Source organism: Helianthus annuus, chromosome 9 (assembly GCF_002127325.2).
Source record: "Helianthus annuus cultivar XRQ/B chromosome 9, HanXRQr2.0-SUNRISE, whole genome shotgun sequence".
NCBI classification, from domain to species: domain Eukaryota; kingdom Viridiplantae; phylum Streptophyta; class Magnoliopsida; order Asterales; family Asteraceae; genus Helianthus; species Helianthus annuus.
In genome coordinates, this window is record NC_035441.2 from 141,498,552 (window position 1) to 141,515,527 (window position 16,976).

Here is a 16,976-nt window from a genome sequence, read left to right on the forward strand (position 1 = left end):
TCCACCGTGATATTTGGGGTAAATATAGAAGGCCTACTATTTCACATGAAAACTATTTTTTAACCATTGTGGATGATTTTAGTCGAGCATTGTGGATATTTCTTATTAAACACAAAAGCGAAGCTAGTGATCATTTGATGTTTTTTTCAAAAAATGGTTAAAACTCAATTCGGAAAATTGATTAAACGAATTAGGTGTGATAATGGTGGGGAATTCACTTCTAATAGAATGTTGAGTTTTTATACTCAAGAAGGAATCTTATTAGAGACGACGTGCCCGCACACACGCCAACAAAAGGGGCTGGTGGAGCGTAAGCACCGTCACATCCTTGAAACAGCTCCCGCTTTAATGTTTCAAGGAAGTCTTCCAAAAAGATTTTGGGGAGAATGCATACAAGCAGCTACATATATTATTAATCGCCTTCCTTCAAAGGTAACTAATAATAAGACTCCTTATGAGATTGTTTTCAGTCAAAAGCCGGAATATGATCACATGAGAGTCATAGGGTGTCTTGCTTATTTCTGGAGTATAGAAACAGGGGGAGATAAGTTTGAAATAAGGGGGAGACCAGGTGTGTTTATCGGCTATCCCCAAGGAACCAAGGGTTACAGGATATTTGACGTTGAGCATGGAAAAATAATAACGTCTAGAGACGTTAAATTTTTTGAAAACATATTTCCTTTTACCAAGTTAAAATCAAACAAAAGGAATGAGATTTTGTTTGAAGTTCCCAATGAATGGGAAGAAACTGTGATGACATCAGGAGTGAATCAAGAAGTTGATGATCATTATGAAAGGGGTACAAATGACTGTGTGAACGAAGGATCGACTGAGAATGGGAAAGAAACAAAAGTTGAGTCCGGATCTGAAGGTATGGATTCGGAACCAATTAATGACGGGACTGACTTTTGGGCCTGATTTTGGATCGTTGGGTGATGCAACAATTAATGAGGCTGATGAACACATACAGTCTACGGTTTCATTGGAACAAGAATTAGGGGAAGCTAATGTGCAAAGGCAAGCAAGGGTTAAAACTCAACCAAAGTACCTACAAGATTTTAATGTGAAGTTGGCCGTCCATCGACCACGCAAATCCCGTTTCCGAGCGTTCCTCCTCGACGATACACCCCCTTTCTAACTATGTTTCTTACGAAAATTTTTTTGCTTCTCATAAAATTTATTTAGCGGCCATTACTTCTAACAATGAGCCGAGAAATTTTCAAGAAGCTATGCAGGATGAAAAGTGGCGAGATGCTATGAAATGAGAAATCAAGGCCCTTGAAGATAATGAGACTTAGACGCTTGTTCCGCTTCTAGAAGGAAAGCGTGCTATTGATTCTAAATGGGTTTACAAAATAAAGTACAAACCAAATGGTGAAGTTGAATGGTATAAAGCACGTCTTGTAGGACGGGGATTCACTCAAATAGAAGGCGTAGATTATCATGACACCTTTGCTCCGGTTACAAAGCTTGTTACGGTCCGAACATTATTGACAATAGCCGTGAAGAATAGCTGGTCAATTCACCAGTTGGATGTGAATAATGCATTTTTGCATGGCGATTTCAAGGAAGAGGTGTATATGAAAGTTCCACAAGGGTTTTCTTTGCAAGAAGAAAAACGAGTTTGTAGACTTAAAAAATCGCTTTATGGTTTAAAGCAAGCTTCAAGGACTTGGTATCAACGGTTTACTACAACTTTACTCATTCTTGGTTACAAAGAATCTCGAGCCGATCATTCTTTGTTCACATTTCCAGTGAATCGACCTCAGAAGATGTCCAACAAGAGGTAATAATTGAATCTCAATCTGATAGTACTACTTTACATGCTACTAATTCTTTTCAAGAACTAGAACCATGTGAAGAGCCAGAACAGGAAGAACCAGAGCCAAAAGAATCAGAAGGTCGCGTGTTACCTCCAAGGAAAAATAGAGGAGTACCACCAAACCGATTCTCACCAGAACACAAGAAACGTGAATCTAAGTATCCAATTGATGGAGATAGGGGGAGAGTGGGTGAGGTTGCAAAAGCCTTCTTTGTCACTCTCCTTTCAGAAAATATTCCCAAGACTGCTCAAGAAGCAAGCGAGAAACGTGAATGGCGAGAAGCTATGAATACAGAGATGAAAGCCCTCGAAGAAAACAACACGTGGGAAAAATGTGTGTTACCACAAGGCAAGAAACCGGTGGGGTGCAAGTGGGTGTTTACCTTCAAATATAAAGTTGATGGAACAGTTGAACGATACAAAGCAAGACTTGTAGCAAAAGGATATACACAAACATATGGTATTGAATACTCAGAAACTTTTTCTCCTGTAGCGAAGATTGATACCGTCAGGGTGTTATTATCAATAGCTGCGAATAAAGATTGGCCTCTTCATCAGTTTGATGTAAAAAATGTATTTCTCCATGGAGATTTAAAGGAAGAAGTATATATGGAGGCTCCACCTGGTTTCTCGGAAGACTTCAATAAAAATGAAGTTTGTAGGCTTAAGAAAGCATTGTATGGGTTGAAACAGTCTCCAAGAGCATGGTTTGGAAAATTTACAATGGCTATGAAGAAATATGGGTATAAACAAAGCAATGCTGATCATACTCTATTTTTCAAAAGAAAGGGAGAACTAGTCACGTGTTTGATCATTTATGTTGATGATATGATTATTACAGGAAGTGATACAGAAGAAATAGCTCAATTGCGGGAAAGTCTTTTTAAAGATTTTGAAATGAAGGATCTTGGAGGGCTGAAATATTTCTTAGGGATTGAAGTTCTTCGATCAAAAGAAAGAATTTTTATCTCTCAAAAGAAATATATTCTAGATTTGTTGGTTGAGACTGGAATGGTTGATTGCAAGCCTGTTGATACTCCTATGATAGTCAACCATAATCTCAAGATTAATGACAGAGACAAGCCAGCAAACAAAGAAAGGTACCAGAGGTTGGTAGGTAAATTAATTTATTTAGCCCATACCAGAGACCTGATATTTCCTATGTGGTTGGAGTGGTTAGTCAATTTATGCATCAACCACAAAAGGAGCATATGGAAGCAGTCATGAGGATAATCCAATATCTTAAAGGCACTCCTGGTAGGGGCATTGTTTTTAAGAAAGGTGGACATTTAAATGTGGAGGTATTTACTGATACAGATTGGGCAAGTAACCCGAATGGAAGGAGGTCAACCTCTGGATTTTTTACCTTGCTAGGAGACAATCTAGTCACTTGGAGGAGTAAGAAACAAAAGGTGGTCTCATTGTCTAGTGCCGAATCAGAGTTCAGAGGTATTGTTAAAGGGATTACAGAGATTTTATGGCTAAAGAAACTGATGAAAGAAATTGGTTTTCCTATAAAACTCCCAACTAGACTGTTCTGTGATAATACGGCTGCCATAAGCATTTCAGAGAATCCTGTTCAACACGACAGAACAAAACATGTGGAGGTAGATCGACATTTCATAAAAGAGAAGACGGGACTGTGAAGCTTCCCTATATAAAATCTGAGGATCAACTTGTTGATATCCTGACCAAGGTCGTTCCAGGGAAGAATTTCAATTCGGTTTTGTGCAACTTGGGTATTGGAGATCCCACTACTCAACTTGAGGGGGAATGTTGAAATATGTCGAATATTTTCCTTCCATAATTAACGAAATCAATTAGTTTCTGGGGTGATTATTGTTTCCTTTTATTTCTAGTCTGTATCCTTATTAAAGGGGTCTTGGTGTAATCGTTTGTTTTTATTATGAGTGAAATACAAAAATCTTTGATAGTTTTTTTATCATGAAAACATGGTGGAACCTTGTAATATTTTTGACTATATATGTCATCACTTTTAAAAAAGTTTATCCATATAATTGTACAAAAAATCATACATCAGCAATTTTATTTTGATAGAGTTTAAATTTGTTTAATAAACCAACATATCACGAAAAAGTAGTCTAAAGAGACGTTTGTCACCACATCACTTTTAAAATGAATAATAATAGGAAAAAAAGCAGATTATGTGTTGCTTTTAGTGTATAATCAATTTCGGATAATGAAATTAGGTAAACAATAGCCTATTATTTCTTAATATAATTCAAAGTTTTTGATGAATATTGACCATTTGAGCTTTAGCGAATCAAGATGGACAGTTATCTTTTTTATAATGTTACACAAGCCAAGAGATAGGTCGATGGGAAGAGTTTATAGTTATTTTAACTTGATAGCTTAAAGTCGAAGTCAAGACCCATATAATAAGATCAATTATAACAACATATTGACGCTAGCGTCATTTTGTTAAAGATTTGAGACTCGAATAGCTTAAAGTCGAAGTCAAGCCCGCTATAAAGATCATCATAACAACATATTGACAATCCATATAATGGAGTTTATTCACACGATAATATTTCCTTGGTAATCCTTCGACAAAACATCTATTTGTAGATGCCGTTGACACGTAAAATACTATATATCTAGCAGGTTACACAAAATTTTCTTTAACAGAGTATCACCTGCCATGCATTTTTATGGATATGTTCACCACTGAAAATCATATGTTTTATAAGTAATACAGAACATAACAACGTTCTTATAACTAAAATTAATCTATATATTTATAAGAATCGCTAACTGAAGGCAAGAAACTTGAGTAACAAAGACTTTAAAGGATAAAAAAAGTAATATAAAATTTAAAATAAGATCACATAAAAGAAGATTCGTAATTTAAATTCATAAGATTAAAAAAATGAAATTCAAAGACAAATCATGTCAGTTTTGTAATATAAAAGAGATAGGTAGCGTAACATATTTATTATCTAAAGTTAATACAATTTATTAAACAAATTAAAAAGTAACCATATGATTTTCAGTTAGTAAATGTTCAATGGAGGTAAATTCCAACATCCATTGTTACATACACAAATCCGCGTTAACAAGCTATAACAAATAACTCACACTAACTCTTTTGTACACGATGCACACTTGCTAACCTTACAAACATTCCTCTAAAATATCAGATGACCATCTAGGTTTATATAACTAAGTAGCATTCATCACTACAATTTCCGTCATCAAAATTGAGGGCATAACTAACGGCATCATAAGAGAACACCAAAGGCTTCGGAGATCCATAGAAGCTTTTCTTGCTTCCTTGAACCAACTTGTTCATTAGCTTTCTCCACTTTCGGCTGAGACTCTGGTTTACACTGCCTCTTCCACCGTTCATTCGTGTAAACTCATCGCCGTCAAAGATTGATGAATGCGATGAACATTCCGAGAAGTTAGAAGGTCTTCCTTCAATGGTGTAGTCGGATTCAGCTGCAGTGGTCATATTTTGGTTGAGATAATTAGTTGTTTTTGGATGACAAATAATGATATGGAAGTTTGATATTTCACGGAGGATTCTTTTATAGAAGTATCATAGGGTCAATCCGGTAAATTTCGACCAAGTCAGAGAGGGATACTTTAAATACATCGTGTAAAGTGGTTGCTATATGGTCATTTTTCAATCTTTAGTTCTTTACACATGGTTTTTGGGTCCATACAAATATGAATACTTAAAAAGATAACATTAAAGAGGCTATTGACGCCATCCTCCCTAAGACAATGTTTTGCAAATCTCCCTTTTAATACCCATCTTGGCAACTTTGTTAAAGTTCCTTTCATAAAAAGTTAAATTCTTATCGCATCGTCAACTTTGATAAAGAACACAAAAGCATAAAGATTATATATGCAGGGTTTTAAGATCCTCGTGTCTCCCATTATCCATTCCCATGCACGTAGAAAGGAAATTACACCTTGATCTTACATCAATGTCGGCTGGTATTTTTATGATAAGGAAGATTGTTGGATACACGTCATATATAAATTCTATATTTATGTATTTATTTATACTTTAACAAAACAGCATAAAAGAAAGAAAAAATTATTGTCTCCGGCTTTTAAAATCTTTCTATTCTATGCCCCATTATTTATTCTAAAATCTCATTCACCAAAACTTACATAAGGAAACTATGCTATTGTTTTACCATTATCTTGTCATGGATAGTTTGGACTAAATAACATATATTACACAAGTAGTTATGCATTTATGTGTAATTCAGTTATTGTATGCGTATACTTTTTCGAATGTAAAATATATACCATTATATCTACTTGATTTTAATATGTATAGATTATAAAAACTTATATAACTTGAATTTGTTAGATTCCAGTTAATTCTATTAATTTAATTTGTTACCATAGTCCATATATAGTGTTGACCTCTTTGAAGGAAGCTATTAAATATTTTTTAAACTGAAAAAGATACAAATAACCACAATTTTTGGAATCTTGCACAGAATGCAATCAATACATCATAAAACACAAAAAGATAACATAAAAATTAACTAAAGAAGCTAAATTGAGTCTGTCTTCCCTAAAAGAACTTTATTCAAAACACAGATCTCCCTTTAAATACTCAACTTTTTCAAGGTTCCTTTCATGTTCGACGACTAGTCTAATTTTTATCTTTTATCATCAACTTTGACAAAACATGAAGGCATTTTCCTTCGAGTAGTTGATATTAATTGTGGTGGCGCCCATTATCAATTCTCATGCACACACAGTTGTAAAGGACCCTACACAATAAACTTACATCATCGTTTGTCACAGGAAATATTGTTGGAAACAACTCATTAATCTTATCATAGTACATGAATTTTAACAAAAGAACTTGAAGTAAAAAAGTTGGGCTTTTAGGATCTACGAATATTCCATTATCCAGTGTCATTCACCAAAACTTACAAAACGAAGCAATGCTACAAATTTCCACCATTATCTTTTCTTTTGTGAAGTAGCAGGTGGCTCGTTTGTTTTGATCAATATAGACCAATATCCAAAATTACTTTATAGAGTTCATCTTCATCAAAATCGTACGTAATTTTTCTTTATATTATCATATTTCATTTCACTTTTTATATAATTAAATGAGGTCACATACATGCATGATTGACGTGGAATGAAACAAGAAAGATTAAATATTATGTCACAAATATTCTAATAATTAACAATTATTTGTTATCTATGTTAAGTACTTTGATTGACATAAAAAATATGAATTAATCTTATATAATGATACTGGTACATTTAGATTTTTAGGTCTACTAAAAATTTGGCAAAACGGGTTACATTAACTTTTTATATCTTTACTTGTTATATTTGTTTCACATTACTAATATGCCTACATACTAAACTACGTACATACGGTGGGGCTAAGTGTAATTCTCTTTAAGGTCAAGGGTTCGAGCCTTCATTAAAAACGGATTTAATGTATTTTAAGCCGTTAAAGGATTTTTTATTCCTTTACTTATGTCTATTAGTTATTTACGGTTCTTATTTGTTTTCCTAGAATTCAGGGATTATTTTCCTATTAGGCTTCTAATTGTATTTAAGTCCCTTTTGGTGAATGAAGAAATCACTTTTGGCTGATATCAAACTTTATATGGTATAAGAGCAGAAGCTCCAATTCTAAAACCTAAAACAATCGACCGGCCATGGCCAATGATGACGAAAACACGAAAAAGTCTTCCGGCAATGGGAAGACCGATGACAAAATCATCAACCCAAGTTCTCCTTATTACATACACCCGTCTGATTTGCCAAGACAGGTACAAGTCAATGAGCTGCTCAATGACAACAATTACAATGATTGGATTCAAGAGATGACGAATTTCTTGTTTTCCAAAAACAAGATCAATTTCGTGGATGGGTCTGTACCTAAACCTGAGAAGACAGGAGACATGTACATGCCTTGGATGCGTTGTGATGCGATGATAAAAGGATGGCTAACAACTGCCATGGAGAAGGAGATACGGGGTAGCGTCAAATACGCGAACACTGCCGCAGAAATATGGAAAGATTTGCAAGAAAGGTTCGAGAAAGAAAGCGCTTCGCGTGCTTACGAATTGAAACAGTCTCTTACAATCACTCGTCAGGAAGGCAGCTCTGTTTCCGCGTATTACACAAAACTCCAGGGTCTTTGGGATGAAATACATACCGTTTTACCTACACCACGCTGCACTTGTAGTAATTGTTCATGTGAAATCGGGAAACGACTATCAGAACTTAAAGAAAAGGAATGTTTATATGAGTTTCTCATGGGTTTAGATGCTGAATTCTCAACCATAAGGACACAACGTTTTTCGATGAAACAAAACCCGAAGCTGGGAGAAGCATACCGGATGGCCTCGGAAGACGAACAACAGAGAAGCATTATGGCTGGAAACAGGGTTCAAATCGAGAGTGCAGTTTTTCAAGCAAATTACCGTGGAGGGTTTGAAACGCAACAAAAGAAGAAAGAAATCAAACGGTCCGGAAATAACGAAGATAGTTATTGTACCTTTTGCAAACGTGAAGGGCACAAACGAGAAGGCTGTTTTAAGCTCGTGGGATATCTGGAACGGTGGCCCGGCAAGAAGAATGAAAAGACAAAATCAAAGGCGGCTTGCGTTGACAACAATCCGAAAGATATCAAGACCGTGGCGGGCTTAACTGATGAGCAATACGAGACCCTTTTGAAGCACTTCAGTGAAGCAGGAGACAAAGGCGCAGGTGAACATATTCGTAAAGCTAACATGGCCGGTAAGGTTATTGCATCATCATCCAAATCTGACGATTGTATTGTTGATTCAGGATCAACCGATTATGTTGTTTATGAAAAGAATCATCTTGAAAATATTGTTAAAAAAATCAAGAATCACCGGTTATTATTCCAAATGGAGATAATGTACCGGTTCAGGCGAATGGAGAACGCACGCTTATTGGAGGAGCAAAAATTAAAAACGTCTTACATATTCCAAATTTTAATTGCAATTTGCTTTCGGTTAGCCGATTGACTAAAGATTTGCAATGTTCAGTGACGTTTTTTTCCAAACTTCTGTGTTATGCAGGGCTTACACTCGAGGACGTTGATTGGAACGGGTAGTTGCGTTAATGGTCTTTATCGGATGGGAATGGCGACTGGAGGAAGAACAGCTATGGTTTTGAAAACAGATGAAAGAATTTGGCATTCAAGATTAGGACACGCTTCCGACTCTAAGTTATGTCACATCAATTTTTTAGAATGTAGGTCCCGATTCTCGGAGGATCGATAAACGAAAGCAAATCACTTGTTTATCACAAACGCAGTCACGAGTGCGGAATCCCCGTGACGATGCCAAACCAAACACAGACAGTATAACAAACACAGAATAACCAATGAATCACAGTCAATTGATTAGATGAGAACAATGATCAATCAAATACACACAATGTTTGACAGTAGACTTTCACAGTGGGTATGCTCTCATAGTTTCACACTGCAACTATGATGTGTTTATATAGGCAGCCCAGGCCTAACAGTGACGAAACATCAACTGGGCTTGTCGAAAGTTGAATTGGGCCCGACGAAACATCACAGTTGACGGAACTCTAGGAGTTTCGTCACTGTTCATGGCGAAACCTTGAGTTTTGACCAAAGGGAGTTTCGTCATGTATGTTCTCGACGAAACTTGGGAGTTTCGTCGAGGGCTGCAATTGATGTGTGCTGCAAACTGTCTGTTTGCAGCAGACATGTATAAACACACAAGCAAACATAAACACTCAATATGCAACATGCATTGTTCATTAACATTACATAACATAACAAACGAGACAAACTTTATCGGACACAAGTAGGATAGGAGGATATCCGACTTGGTCGACGGCGAATACAGACTCAACAATGTAAAAAGACCGTACAAAATACATCGTTATATAAAGACAAGTGAGAGACACCAAAATATGCATCAACAAACTCCCCCTTGTTTGTTACTGTCTTCGGTCTTCAATCTTCAGTGTTTCAGCGTCCAGGTGCTTCCAGCATGAATTCCTCGGTAAAAGCAGTAATAAGCGACGCGCTGAAATCGCAACGCTTAATGCGCATCCTTGTCATCATGGAATATATCATGCCGGAACAGCTTGTTGATGTCTTTTGCCGACATATTCACGATCCACATCGGATCTAACATCCGAAAATTTTCACGATCGCCATTAAATACAATCATCGCTTCATGAGTATCCGGATCGTAGCACCATAGCCTCATATCATCAAGAAAATTTTGCTTCATCGGTATTAAAGGGATCTTGTCCATAACCTTCGCGGGTTGATAGACAAGCTTGTATCGCGCCGTATTTGTCGATGGATCCAAACTGAACTTGATTTGTTGATAGATGGGGAACTGAGGCTTGAGCAACTCGTTTTTCCAGCCTGTCCTTTTGTTAAACTTTATTTTGCGAGCGAACAATGTAGCTCCTTCGAAGTTTGAACGATTAACAAGCTCGAGCTTCGTCAAAGCTGCAACGTCGTAAAATGGTAAGGACAATATGCTTAGCAACGATATGAAGTACTGAATGCCAAATTCACGCTTGATGGCAACACAGTGGATTTCCTTCACGAACATCCAGCTCAGAATTCTTCCATGTGGCTTAACTTTCTCAAACTGTAGAAAATCAACCTATGCTTCTGGCGGTGTAGGCTTTTCAACTATTGACAAGAAACGTTTTCTCCATTCCTCGAATGAATCAGTCGAATTATCAGAAGACGCCCGATTCTTCAATTTTTCATCAATGTCTTCCTGATTCTCTTTCATCCATTCTTCATCAAATGGATCAAACTCCATTCCGTCGGCACGAACATAAGTTATTTTGTTGGTTTCCCCTTCAAACGCAATCTCTTCAATGTTTTCAACATTTGTAATCTCTGGTTCAACTGGAAATTTATCAATTTCAGCATCATCAACTTCTTTCATCGCATTCAAAGCTAACAACTGCTCATGCGACAGATCAGACACAATCTCTCCCTCTTCTAGAATTTCTCCAGTGATAGGATGAACAGCCTGCAAAGCAAGATCAGCTGTACTAGGAACAGAAGATGTACCAAGCAATGAGCTTTCAATGACAGAACTGCTTTCAAGCTGTTGTACTTCTTCAACGGTTCCACTGGAGGTTGAAGACAACAAGTTGAGAAAAGGTAGTTGCTGGAGGTTGTTCTGAAGTGGCAGAAGGGTCGGGGTTCCCCTGATCTTCAGGATCATCATCCTTTTTCTTCAACACTTCTTGTTGTTTACATCTATCGCCCCACAGAGTATTGACCAGCTTTCTAAGAAACTCATAGCCTTCAGTTATTTTCTTGACCCCATCAACTATCGTGGTGTTTCGAGAATCGTACCACTGTTTCATAAAGTCATGTCTTTCTTTGAGAGCATCGGCCAACCTCTGAAGTTGAGAGCTGCTTTCTTTCATGCGATTCATTTCAATACCTCGAGTATTATCTGCAGCTCGCATCTGTTGCAACTGTCGCTCTCTCACTTCGTCTACAGCTTTCAAACTAGCATTTTCTGCTTTCAATTGCTCTATTTCAGCTTGCTGGCGTGTGATTTCAGCTTGTTGTCGCCCAATAGTGGAGTTTAAAGTGTTTATCTCCAACTGTTGTTTGATCAAATCGCCTCGTGTAACTTTCATTACTTCCGAATGCCTATTGATTTGACCTGCAGCAGCTTGAAGTTGAGAGAATAAGAAGTCTACCTTTTCGTCAGGCTGCATCTGTGAGAATCTAGTCTGTCTGCGCTCTGCGGCTGGCTGCGAAGTCGTTGCATGAATGGTTGACGCTATGGAAGGAGCAGGTTCTTGAGGGGTCACTGTAGGAGTTTCAGGAGTTGAACTCACTACAGGAGCTGGTTCGGTAGACCTTGGAGGAGATGGCACCATTTCCGAAGCTTTAGCAGCCGTGAATCCAAGGTTTGGATCCATTTCCGCTTCTTGTGAAGGCTCTTGAGGAACGGATTGCTGTGCAGATGAAGTACCAATGTACTTTCTTGCTTTCTTCTTTCGTTTGATAGCCGTTTCCTTTTTCTTTAAACGTTCCGCTTCGGTATTCGAAGGAACGTATTCAGGGCCATCTTCTTGTCTAATCCTCCTGATCCTTTTCACACCGCGTTCATCATAGTAACTTCGTACCCAGGTTCAGGTGGATCGTCATCAGACTCGGTATCCTCCTCGTCATCACCAGCTGATGTACCACCTGCTGCACCAGCAGACGATGCACCAGCACCAGATGCACCAACGGCACCAGCACCTGCATCCCCACCATCACCACCTTCATCATCACTATCACTGTCAGACGAACCAGTATCCGTTGGACCAAACTTTTCTACCATCCTTTTCTTTAACTTCGGCCCTTCATCATCAGATTGACTGTCATCATGACGCCATTTGTCATCTGCAGGAGCAATGTAGTCTGGTTTACCAAGAGCACCAATTAACTTCCTAGGCGGCTTACTTTCTGTGTATCTCTTTGCTGCAAGGCTCTTGAATATCCTTAATGAATTCTCGATCATAGTTTCTATCTTCAGGATATCATTATCGGCTTTTGGAAGACCGGGATGCTGAACATTCATGATCATCTGTAGAAACCGAGGATACATCCAGAATTTATTCCCAGATGTTCAACTACCAGTTCTTGTCATATTCTCCTTCATATTGGCAAAAATATACTTTGAGATGCTAAACGGTTTGTTCAGCACCAATGCCACCATGAGACCAACAAGATCATTGTTTTCCATGTCATATCCTGCACGTCTGTTGGTGAGACAATCACGTTCAGATAATTCACTTGCCCTTGAATGACTTCAGTTCCGTCTACTTGGACAACGCTTGTAGAGTTCCAGAAAGCTTTAACAAATGACTTGAAAACAGGAGTTGAAATGGTGACAACTTTATTAATCCTCGACTCCCTTATCCACTGCGTGATTTCTTTCAATTCGGTGATCTTTCCTTCCGGATCAAGATAGGCAATCTAGTTGTGACGCTTCTCGGACATCACTTCTTCTGATTTGTTTTCTTTCTTAGCCGGGGCCTTATGTTTTCTCTCTTTCGGTGCCATCTGAATGTGCAAACATCCACAATAAGTCATGGTGATATATCATATGCATTAAACATGTGTGTATACAAGTTATAGTTTGAATTGAACAGTGAACATGTATAAACACATCTTCTGTGAAAGAGCACCAAACTTGAAAAATTTTCTAAGTCCTTGATGACGAAACTTCATCACTTCGACGAAACTCCCTTCATCACGACGAAACATCCTTGGTCAAACAAAGTCAGAGTTGACCTTTGACCAGAGGAGTTTCGTCGACAGTCTCTCGACGAAAGTTCTTTTAGTTTAAAGTGGGTTTCGTCATAGGGGGTTTCGTCGTCAATCAGTTTGAAGAAACTTAGGTTTCGTCGTCAAAGGGGTTTCGATGACAAGGGTTAGGGTTTCGTCAATTTGGGGATTTCAAAATCAAAGGGGGTTTCGTCGATTGACAGTTAAACAATGAATGATTCACAAACACACCACATTATGACACTTTGATTTATACCCAAACCTGAAGAAAAACAACCCAAAGTAAAACTGACAAGATTTCGACCGATAATGTACAAACCGGTTTAAACAACAATCAAAACATACATCCCCTGTTTTTTTTGTTATACAAAACCTAGCCCAAATCAACAATCAAAACAACATACAAGTCCTAGTTATATCAGTTTTGATAAAAGCAAAATAGAAAACACAGATTTATATGAAGAATCGAAGCATTAGGGGTGACCGAGGGTTTGTTAATAAGTTTCAAACAGAAACACAGGGTGCCTAAGGTTCGAAACATTTGATCAAACATTGTATACCTTCAGTTTGATGAAAAAGATTTGAGAATATGAAGGGTTTTGTGATTTGAAGTCAGTGAAAAAGAGTATGGGTGTGAAGTGTTGGGGAAGATGAAAAGGCAAGTGGGTTTGAAAAAAATGAGGACTTCTGACTACTGGGACCCCTTATATACTCATGACCCTCGACGAAACCTCATTCTTGACGAAACTCTACACGGGCTCGACGAAACTCTTGTTTCGGCTTGGATTGGGCTTGAACATTGAGTCCATGACTAAATTAAGTTAAGTCCAATGGGGTTTCGTCATGCCTTCGACGAAACTCATGAGTTTCGTCGTGAACATTTCAAATTTTGACCAGTTTGACCTAGGTTAAAAACAGTTGACTTTGACCATGGACTTTCGTCGACATTTAGGAGTTTCGTTGTCCTAAAGATGTTTCGTCGACCCTTTTTCTCAAAATTTACCAAGTCTTTGAAATTTTGCACACTTTTGAACAGATTTTGTCTATTTGAACAAATTTCCATTTTGATTGAGTTTTCCAAATGCAACAACATTTTATGAAGTAGGTTTCAGGCTTTCGGTAGAAAACACCAAGTTACAACTTCGGCTAATTCAAAAATGAACTTTACAACTATACTACATTAGAATTTAAAGTGCGGTAAACTAATCGAAAAGCTATAAAAAGCAATAAACAACTGTACTAAGGCAAACTTTTTGCGAATTTCAAGGAAAAGGAATCATACCAGCTTACGGTCTTAGTCAACATGATTTTTGTTCGGTTTAAAGCTCTGGATAAGTATACTACCTCGATTATCGGTATTGTTGTCCACATAAGCTCAACTGATCAGATGTAATCATAATTAGGAGATACGATTTACGGTAAGGATTATACTTACAAGTCGGTGTTCATCCACTCACGACACATTCCCGTATCAAGGTATGCACGAGAGTTCATCTTACCGGTGAGTATACCGTTTATCATCTGTTTTACCGTATAAAAGAATGTGAGATACTCACTTATTTTTGATTGAAAACAAGCCCTATGTGATAGAATCACTTATTGATGAGGAACTTGATTTTCATATGCATGAGGGCACAGGAGCAAGTCCGTGAACATGTCAGTACATCGTACAGCAAAGAGACGAACTTGACTCCCGGATAAATCTGATATTTTATCACTTATTTGATTCGACATGTGATTGTTGATCACTTATTGAGGTCGAATGCAATATGTACACTTATGTATAGTATCATAGAAGATCTAGACTTTGTCTCCGTTATTTTTCGGTAAAAGATACAACCATGATACCCAGATGATAAGACAGCATAACGACCAAATATCTCTGAACCTCGGCAATCAATCAAACGAAATTTCGGTACCAAGACCATATGCCAATGAATGGTTTCCAGCTGACTTGAAGTCTGTTAGGTTTGTATCATCCTGCACATTTTAGTCTGATTGTGAGCCTACCGATACATCGTTAGTAGAGATACTTATCATTTCTCAATTTTTTTTGTTTTACATTTTGAACATGTTGACCGACCACACCAGTGAATATCATCATCTTCCTTTATCCAAGAAACTCATTTTTTTGGTTTTCTAATTTTTGAATTTTTGAATTTTCCAATTTTTTTTTTGAATTTCTTTAATTTTTCAAACATAAAGACAGAACGTAAAGACATATTTTTGGGTTTTTGACTTTTTCAGATGTTTTTGTATTTTCTTGAAATTTTCTCCCCCTAAAATGCTAAAAGGTTACGAAATTGAAAATCTTTTTGTATTTTTAGAGTTTTTAAGAAAATATTTACAAAAACGATTAGCCAAAGAAGTTACTCGGGTATCACCTTAACGCCATTGACCAAAAGAAGATAATTAAAACGTGATTTATCAAAAGCTTTTGTGAACAGGTCGGCATGTTGGTGATCAGTGTGGATTTCAACAACATCGATTAATCTTTGGTCAAAACAATCACGTATGAAGTGATATTTAATTTCGATGTGTTTGGTCTTGGAATGCTGCACAGGATTTCTAGTGATCTGTAAGGCAGCATTATTATCAACAAAAATAAGAGTAGATAGGAATTCAAAACCGTAGTCGTGCATTTGTTGTTGGATCCACGAGACTTGGGAGCAACAACTAGAGGCAGGAATGTATTCTGCTTCACAAGTTGATGTAGCAACACAAGTTTGCTTCTTGCACTGCCACGTGACCAGGCGATTTCCTAAGAATTGACATCCCGCTGTTGTTGATTTTCCATCAATTTTGCATCCGCCAAAATCAGAATCACTGAACGCGATCAAGTCGAAGCTATCATCCCTAGGGTACCAGAGACCGATGTCCGGGAATCCCTTCAAATAGCGGAAAATCCTTTTAACAGCTGCCAAATGTGAGGCCTTCGGGTTGGCTTGATATTTTGCGAGCAGGCACGTTGGATACATGATGTCGGGCCTCGAGGCTGTGAGATACATGAGAGATCCAATCATAGCGCGATAGTATGAAGAGTTATTGCTTTCACCCTTCAGATTCGGAGTAATCCCGTGATTCTGTGGAAGTGGGGTACCAATGGGCGTTGCATCAGACATCTGGAACCAGCTCAAGATGTCACCAACATATTTAGTCTGATGGATGAATATCCCACACTCGGTTTGTCGAACTTGTAGGCCCAAGAAGAAATTCATTTCCTCCATTGCGCTCATCTCGAATTTTTCTTGCATCACACGCTCGAATTGCCTGCACAAGGAATCATTAGTTGAACCAAATATTATATCATCAACGTATACCTGCGCCAACAAAAGATCTCCATCCTGTTCTTTGATGAAGAGAGTGCAATCAATAAGACCTCGCCGAAAACCATTCTCCAATAGATAGTTAGATAAGGTTGCATACCAAGCTCTTGGTGCCTGATGTAAACCATAAAGAGCTTTGTTGAGCAACCAAACCCGATCTGGATGAATAGGATCTTCAAAACCCCGAGGTTGTTTGACGTACACCTCTTCTTCAACCACACCGTGTAAGAAAGCACTTTTGACGTCCATCTGGTAGACTTTGAATCCTTTAAATGAAGCATAAGCTAGAAAGATCCGAATAGCTTCCAGACGTGCAACAGGTGCATAAACTTCATTGTAGTCAATGCCTTCGATCTGATTAAATCCCTGAACAACTAATCTCACCTTGTTTTGAATGACTACTCCACGATCATCCTTTTTGCATTTGAAAACCCAACGTGTGCCAAAAATCTTGTAATTTTCAGGTCTTTCAACAAGCTTCCAAACACCTAGCTTTTAAAACTGTTGCAGTTCTTCCTGC

At 37.7% G+C, this 16,976-nt stretch overlaps 1 protein-coding gene across 1 annotated transcript; it reads left to right on the forward strand.

The window, feature by feature from the left end:
• The first annotated feature begins 7,500 nt into the window (after positions 1 to 7,500).
• Positions 7,501 to 8,841, forward strand: LOC110876507. The gene has a single exon (XM_022124677.1). The coding sequence runs from the start codon at positions 7,501 to 7,503 to the stop codon at positions 8,839 to 8,841; it is 1,341 nt and encodes a 446-aa protein (XP_021980369.1).
• Positions 8,842 to 16,976: the final 8,135 nt, after the last annotated feature.